At 38.2% G+C, this 8835-nt stretch overlaps 1 protein-coding gene across 1 annotated transcript; it reads right to left on the bottom strand.

Annotated features, from left to right (window-relative positions):
* Positions 1–173: 173 nt before the first annotated feature.
* LOC109541181 (neurogenic protein big brain) lies at positions 174–8067 on the bottom strand. The gene is made up of 4 exons (XM_019909967.2): positions 7500–8067; positions 6505–6631; positions 1448–1667; positions 174–1386 (listed from the first exon to the last, which is right to left on the bottom strand). The coding sequence occupies exons 1-4, from the start codon at positions 7819–7821 to the stop codon at positions 376–378; spliced, it is 1680 nt and encodes a 559-aa protein (XP_019765526.2). The 5' UTR covers positions 7822–8067; the 3' UTR covers positions 174–375.
* Between the last annotated feature and the right edge of the window lie 768 nt (positions 8068–8835).

Here is an 8835-nt window from a genome sequence, read left to right as displayed (position 1 = left end):
CGCAGTTGTGGACGAAACGTCAGGAAGAAATTCCGATAGACCACGGCTTCAAAGCCCGGAAAACATTTCTAAATGTAAAGTGAAAAATATTGCCAAAACGTACCAACAATTTGAGTACCTGCAGATAGATCAACTTTTGCTGCCAATATATGTAACAAAACAAACTCACTAAAATGGTGAAACAAAAAAGATTATTACAAAGATGTAAAAAGTGTCTACATCCAACAACGTAATATACATTTTATGTTACACAAAATTCAAAATATATAATTTTCTATTTACAACAGTCGTTACAGTGACAGTATCGAGTTGAGAGATATAATACAAATCCGTCAAGAAGTAAAGCCGCAGATGTCCAACGGGTGAAATTTTAAATTAATACTGCGGGTTTGGAGAGTGTTGATGATGATAGGTTGTGGCAGGAGCCCCATTAGCGCCATTGCTAATGGGTTGGTTGCTTGGAGGCGGTCGGGTTTGGGCAGAAGCTCCGACCACTGTCCTGTTCTCAGGATATGTGGCTGTAGGCTGTTTGGATTGCAAATTTCTGGCTTGCGATCCCAACGAGGCATAAAACGATTCTGGGCGTCTTGTTCTTGCGGGAGGAGGATTATTTTCACTGCTGTCCGAGCTGGAGGGTGGATTTGTTCTGGCAACATACGGGTTTTCAGTGGAAGCGTAATTGTCTCGCCTTGCACGCTCGGTAGAAGCATAATTGTCCCTGGGCTGAGGTCTGTCATTGATCACGTAGTTATCCGGTCTACTAGCCGCTGTTCCAGGAGTCACCCCTCTGACGCCATAAATTTGCTCAGATCGCTGTTGCAACTGATTATGCACATTTTGATTCTGTATATGACTCTGCTGGTTCAAACGCATCGGGTAGAGAGACTGGGCGGGCACCAAAGGTCCAGGCTTAGGCAACAATTCTCTGTTGATTGCAGTGTTCGACTTGGTATATACGGATTGCGATCTATTCAAATTGGCTCTAGTTAACGGTGGACTTCTGCAGAGCGATTTTGTTCCACCGTAAATAGACTCGACCCGCTCTAGCCGGGCAGGTGGAGCCGAGTACAAGCTCGGACAATAATTTGCTCTGGCTTCAATTCCAGTAGTAGACCTATAAGTGTTGTATGTAGACCCGTGAAATTTTGGAGCTTGCGGTTTGTCCAGATCGTCGTAGTTCAACTCATCGTCCGATGGAATACTCGACGCTTCTTCTTCGTGCTCTTTCTTCGGAGCCTTGGGCTTGTGCGGGTTGAAGATATACTCATATACAAGTCCAGCAATCAAGCCCCCAAGCAGGGGGCCCAGCCAATCCACCCAATGGGCTTCCCACTTGTTCAGCACGAACGCCGGACCAAGAGCACGGGCTGGGTTTAGGTAAGGCATCTGAAGCAAGAATTTGTTTAAGCAACGAATTTTCTTCACTGTACCTACTCGCAATACTTACAAAGACAAGGGAGCAGGCGCAATAAGTAGCGCCTATCGTAATTGCGCTTGTTCCGATATACTTCCGATAAGTGTCCATTGATATTAAGTATGAGAACACAACCAGAAACGTTAACGTTAGTTCAATTCCAAAGCGTTCCCAGGATGTGAAGATATTGGACGGATGTCCAACTGCTGACGATAAATTTTCTTGATATCCGTGATAACCCGGCACCGTTACCCTGAAATATCACAATTACAATTAGGGGACACAGACACAAAATTATCACTTGTGCTAATTGCTGACCACCTGAGCCCATCTCATACTTTTGGTTCTTTGAAACAAATTTTTCGACTACTTCACCCCGAGTATTCATATAAGCAATCATATGAGGTGATGAGAATGATAACATTTAAAAGTTGTAGAAATGCTAAAAATAATTTTAAAGCGTTAACAAACAAGTGTTCGTAATTAGGCTCTGTTTTTATAGGTGATGACTCTAAAGGCCAGATGTGGTGGAGTTATGACGCCATCCCACTGGCTCCTTATGGTTTACAGCTGCGGAAATTCGAGTGCCGTTTGCTTCGTCTTAATATCCCAAATGTCCCAATGTCTAAAATAATTGTAATTTACATATGCCAGCAAGATTTGAATTAAACGTAAAAGCCAAAGCTGTTTTACACCACTAAGAGCTTCAATGACAATTTTGCATGGATTAAATGCACGTTTTAGACCCCTATGACTGAGCGAAATTACACCCCAATCAAGTTGATCGGGGCAAGTGCGGTGGTACGATGTGAATTAAAAAAGTAACGGGGGTTGAAAAGTTTCAATGGCCGTATCAGATGTGAACAAGTGCATTTTAATGATTTTAAGGGCATGCCCTTCATGTATGCCGTAAAAGTTTTCATGAGGGGAAAACGATCTGTTTACTTTCACATGGTTAAGTTTTAATGGTCATTAGAAAAAAAACAACAATTATTTGTATCAGTCGCATAGGCAGCTTCACAAATATTAAACAAAAAATTATCCTCAACTTATATAATTAATATAAATGTTCAGACTTTTAAGCAGTATGCGAACCAGCAAAGTAATATTAAGTGAGTTGATTGATAAATCTTGGGACGACAATATCCAATGCCAAATTTAACCTTAATTTTTACCGGTACCCAAAATCGGACGATTTTTGCTTTATTTTCTACAAAAAAACGCTCTCTTTTATAAAGTTTCACCGAAAAATACTGACGATCTAAAGGTCTTTTACGCGAAAAATAGTCTTTTTAAAATTGTACAAACAAATTCCTTCCGTTTTTCCCCGAAAACCAATAAGGTGTTCTCTAAAACCGGTCACAAAACTAAAAGTTTTTAATCGAAAACGCAAAGAAAACTATTTTCTGATAATTTTTTGGCAATAATGGGGCCTTTTCAGCCAAAAATTACAAAATTAATTTTGCTAGAAAATTCGCCTCATTCATCAGTCTGCAGGAAACTTTAGAAAAGCCTTTAATGCTTCGAATTTGGCACAAAAACCAAATAATTTTGTTCAGTTTTTTATCGAAAATAAATAAGATTATCTTGAAAAAACGACCCGAGAGCACAAGTTTACAAAACATTATTTGGAAAATTTGCCGCTCTCATCGCTCTGAAGATTTTTGCAGGCCATTCCAATTTTTGCAAAGTTTCTATTAAGCAATTCTTTCTGCGCGAAAATCGTATTATTTTTTAGTTTTCCTTAAAATACTGACAATCTTCAACAAAAAAATTATAAGATAAATTTTATTGGAACACTCGCCTCCTTAAGCGCTTTGCAAAAATATCATCAGCAAATAATGTTTATAACCCTTTATTTGGAGCTCTTGGAAACTGGGGTATCTTCACTTTTACGTCAATATTTCTAAACAATACTGTCTTTTTAAACAGAAAAACTGCGTGTTTCCTAACGTTTTACTGTAAACTGAATATTGTATGCTAAAAAATTAAGAGGTCGATTTTACAATAAAACTAGTCGACTTTCTTTGGACTCAGTTCTGTTGCTGGGAAAATCTAGACGACCTTTTTTAGCTGTTTAAACAAAGTAGTAAAACGTTAATTTGACACTTTTATTGAATTTTGAAAAATTTCCCTCCATAACGGCCTGTTCAAACTTTTCGTCTTCCCCTTGTAGCTCACAGAGGAAATTTTCTTCAACCTACCAAAGTCGATTTGTCATGCAACTTTTCCATATCTAACCACCTGTCGAGGAAAAAAAAATTTGGTGGGTGAGCCCTTTTCGAGCGATCTTTTCGAAATTTTACATTTTATTTTTTTGAAAACTAAGCTTCCTATCAAACACAGTTATTCGTTATACAATATCTCATCGTCTCATCGAGCACTATCCAACGGTATTAACGGGAAAATATGTTTTTCAAAAAACTGCAAAAAAACTGAATCTAATCAGTCCAGTCAATCGACCATCCCAAGCGAGTAATTGACGATTTTCTAAATAAAGTATGTAGGTATTAATTTGCTAACTGGTTGAACCATCTGTGCAAAGCGAACCTCAGAGATATTGTTGTAGCACGGCAGACATTCCAAAAGAATACGAAAAATCGAAATTCCTCCCCCAGCCGCGCTCGAAGGATGCCATCTAAAAAAAATGCGACAGCTGTTGTATATATCCTTCTGCTATTAAACACCACACAGGTAAATTACCTCAGGTAGGCAAAGGTCCTTTCTACTGGCCGTCTTTTGTGTAATAAAATTAAGTACTGCACATGAACGGGCCTTTCACGAATTCCCAATAAAGTCTTGGGCTGATGTGGTGCCCCTTTGGTCGGAGACAGATTAAATAAAATGTTGTTGAGGAACCCGATATTAGGCAAAAATATATTCAAGAAAGGAATATGATATTTATGCCCAGTAGGCAACGAGTTTGCATAAATAAATGCATCAAAACCAGATTATTTTAGTAGCAACCACGGTTACGAAAGGTGAACGACATTTCTCAGTAAATTTAATTAAAACCCATCCTTTTCGTACGTCCATGGCTCGATACTGAACGAGAAGCACCAAAAGAAAATTAAGAATTTTAAGAACAGCTGAAACGAAGCAGGTGATGACCGATTTTGCTTGACAGATGGTCTTCAACTTCGAATCTACAATAATTTTCGTTCAACACCCAAATATTTTGTTTATCATAGATTTATAATTTTTTGCCGTGTGCTGCTGAAATACTTCGGATGTTTAACGGGTGGAAGCTAACAAAAGTGTGCCAATAAAAGCAGAATTTCACATACATTATAATTTAAATTTTCCCACCCCATAGTGGGAATAAGGCACATGCCACATTCGACCGAAAACAACTACTGCCAAGGGATTACTTAAATGGATCAACCCCAAAGTGTGCACGTATCAAGATCATCGTGAGAATATCTATCAGCCAACTACTAACAGTTTAAATCGCATAATGAAGCTATTAAAAGCATTATCGTTGTTATGTTCCCATGGATTGTCCTTATCAGGGTCGTTTGAGTTCAATTGGATCCGGTGATTATGTTATTGGAACTTTTAACTACGGCAATTCTGGGAAAAGTGAATTTCACTTGTGAAGTTTAACGAACTCCCTTGTCCTTTTTCTGTTGATGAGGGAATTTCATTTATTGTACATTTTCGAGCCGCTAAGCGAATTAAACAATGACAGTAAAAAATGGACCAACTTCGGAATTAATTACCAATATCTGGCCTTTCCCAAGAGACACAGTGTGGCCAATAAATAAAAAAGCGACAATTGGCACCCTCCAGCCTTCGGGTCACATGTCATCCTCAACTATCATAATCACGCCGTTGTATGAGCTATATTGTTTATTGTCGCACTTTTTCGCCCTTCATGCAATTGTTTTCCTTAACCGAAGGGGATGGACGGGTTTTATGTACCACTTGCTTTGCATGTTGCCACATAAGCAGATTGATCCATAAAAACAGTTCAAAATTTCCGGCTTACACTTACGAATTATTTGTCTTCGATTTACCCATGCAAGATTTTGTTGCAATCAAGCCCTAAACAAAATTAAACATCGTTGCACATCGACTTACTACGTAAGTGTGGATACTTGTTAAACGTAGCCCTTTACAAATATTTAAATAATTAATATTTCAGGCAAAAATGTGACAACAGGGCGTTTGTTCCTCCGTATGTTGGGGGATTATTGGCACTTGTTCTCCAGTCCATAAAAAAGCGATCCTGGCAGTTGTGCTGGTTATAAAATAAATATTTATCGCTCGTATACACACCCCATCATAGGCCAATACTCATTTGCGTTTTTCCTTTGTGGATGCAACCCGCAATTATTTAAAGCAGCAAATTTGAACCGTACTTGCGTATTTGCAAATAGGCACATTAAATCAGCAAGTTGCCTAATTCGTTATGCATAACTACAGACTACAGTCTTTTAATTGCAGTTCGTATCTATTCCACGCCTTTTACTTTATTTCGTTCACTGTTAGCTTCGTCAATAACAAATTTTGCAATTCATTTGAAAGGACATGGAAAATATTGGTAAAACTATAGAAGGTTTGATTGTTAAAATAATACGGAGAAAGCAATCGACACCACCACATAGAAGTGGGTCTGCCAAGAACAAGGGGAAGAAACAAGATCGAAAAGATGAGGGTGATCAAAAGTAGGTAAAGGAAATGCCGATGCTCCACGCTTGGCTGCGGCAGAGGGACAAAAAAGACCAGGTGGTACCTTCGAACACGTGCTCCCAGATTTCATATTTTATAAGTGGTTTGATGCAGCTTGCCTCGGATTTTGACAAGAATGTGAGGACGCAAAGTCCGTAGGTGTTTGCCCGAATGCCGGTTAGAAAAATATGCCACTCATTTCTTTGAACTCTCGTATAAGAAACCATTTTGCACTTGGATTAATTTGCAGCTATTGAGCTCGGTGCGTCTGCACTTGCCATCAATTGTAAATAATCCGGACAACGCGAGGAATCATTTAATGGTCATTCAAAAACAATGAATGGCCAAATAAAAATCAGCGTGCCTTAATATGTGATTGTACGCTAAATGAATGGATGTGTAAAGTAATTAGTTACCCATATAGAAATGCAGCTCCAGCAATTGCGCCTCCGCATTGGGATATCATGAACATGCAAGTCCTTAAAAGCGATATCCTCTTAATCAGCCCCATCGCTATGGTAACGGCTGGATTAACGTGAGCTCCTGAAGGAAAAAAGCGGTTAATAATCCTGAAAACATACACAGACAGATCGACACCTCGAGCGCTTACTCCCGAAGGTGTCTATTTCGTATAATGATTGATTTCTCCTATAAGGCAAATAATAAGAAGCGCTCCTTGGCAAAGAATATGAAACCTGCCTTTCAAACAAACATTCCCCATCTTAAAATGTTATGAGACGATATTTTGATCAACTTTGGTGTTTTAGAAGTCGCGAAAAAAACTTTTCTTTTTCATAGTCCCTGTTTGAAGGGTGCAACACTCTATTCAAGAGCCAGTCATAAAATACCGAGCTGTTAAAATTGTTTCAGAGTTGCAACCTTCATTCAGAATGCAAAGGATAAGAGCAGATGTTACGAAGTTCAATGCTGTTTATAATGCGATAAAACGACTTTGTTAATAGTAAATACAGCAGATTAGTTTTCGCTGCACTTCTCCGTATTAATAGACTGATTTTTAAGTGAAAACTCTGCCGGATTCTGAGGAACGTTTGATGGTTTTCTGTGAAATTAGGGCCACTTTGCAATGCCAGGATTTTCCTTTTTTCCCCAATTTTGCGCGTGCATTTAAACAGCCAGAACTGCCCTCTATTCATATTATTGCCACTTTAACATGATGGGAATTAAAGCAACTTTTTAATTCCCATAAACTAATTTGCCATAATTAAACTAAACTTCAATTAAATATTTTATTAGCGAGCGACACAATAAAAATTTGAAACGCTGGCTTCAGAGATCTTGCGCTCAATGAGATTTACCCAAACTTGCTCTGCATTTCCTAAATATTGCATTGTCCACTGATTTAAAGCGGTTTTAAGCCTTAGCCATTACATATAAAAAACGTGATACTTACCAGAGACGTGAGCGAAAAACTGAGTCAAAAACATCATCACAAACCCTGAAGTGATGGCAGTGAATAAGAAGACATTAGCCGCGGATGTGTTGCCCATTCTGGACGCGGCATTCGCACCACAAACCAAAAAAGTATACACAAAACTAGCAATTGATTCGGAAATTAGCGCTTTCCAAAATTCGAACGTTCTGAGCTCCACTCGCATCGGAGCTTTTTTCTGCCCATTCTCACTGATTTTTTCTCGCCGAAGCACTTCGAGTTTCTCCAAGATTGTGACCAAATGAAATTCAAGATTTTCTGTGTTTAAGTTGTCGTCCGTCATTTTAAATTCGATGGCGAGTTATCTTTTAAGCCCCATACAAGCCCTTGTCCTCCCACAAGAACGACCGAGTGGCACTGAAATTTCAAATTCAAACTAAAGCGGCACATGTTGATTCGGGCTCCCCTTCTTCGAACGCTGCAGCCAATCACATCTTGGGCAAGCATGTGTTTTCTCACATGGAGTTTTTTCAAATTGCAAGTGTATATTCCTGATGGTGGAATATGCAGGATCAGATCTCAGCATCGTCCACGGTATTAAATTGGCTTCTTAGAAAAAATAAAATCGGAGAGTTGCCGGTCATATGATATGATGAAAATGTGATGAGGATTTTCTTGGGAATCACTAAACTGCAAATCTACTCATCTTAACAAAAGTCAACATCCATCCATCCTTGATAATTCTTTATTTGGCTGGCCACATTAAAACGAAATGAATTTAAAAAAAAGGGGCGCTCGACAGAAGTGATAACTTCATAAATTAATAGAAACCATAAAATATTGAACTTTATTTAAATTTTTTTTTATAATTTTAATATTCTTGAAAGTCAGTAAAATGGATCAGGAATAGGTAAAATTTAATTTAATTTCCTTTTGAATGTAAAATATCTTTTTATTTGCAACATTTAACATTCTTTAACGAGATGTTGTACATATTGCTCTTCTCGGGTTTGCGTAAACCCTTTTTCTTGGGTTTCTGTATTTTTTTGTCGTAATTTCTTGCTTTGTATAATCTTTGACGTTCAGCACTAGTTCGTGATTGATGAAAGCTACTTTGAGTTCATCTATTACTTAATGCTCCTTTTTTAGTACGAAATCGTTTTTGCGATCAACATTACTTAATACTTTTCGCATTATAGCGTGTTTTTGTGACTTCTTTTGTTTATGTTGTTCATGAACGTCTGCTACAACGTGTATCTGAATAGGACTAAAAAATCAATTAATTTTGGTGATTGGAAGACGTTCTATCTGTTTAAAATAGACGGTAAAACCAGGAAGAGTTATAGAGACAGGATAC

The sequence above is a fragment of the Dendroctonus ponderosae genome, unplaced genomic scaffold, assembly GCF_020466585.1.
Source record: "Dendroctonus ponderosae isolate FM_Combo_2020 unplaced genomic scaffold, Dpon_F_20191213v2 Dpon_F_20191213_1, whole genome shotgun sequence".
Lineage (NCBI taxonomy): Eukaryota > Metazoa > Arthropoda > Insecta > Coleoptera > Curculionidae > Dendroctonus > Dendroctonus ponderosae.
The sequence above is the reverse complement of the archived record's forward strand: the minus strand, read 5'-3'. Positions and strand labels throughout refer to the sequence as shown.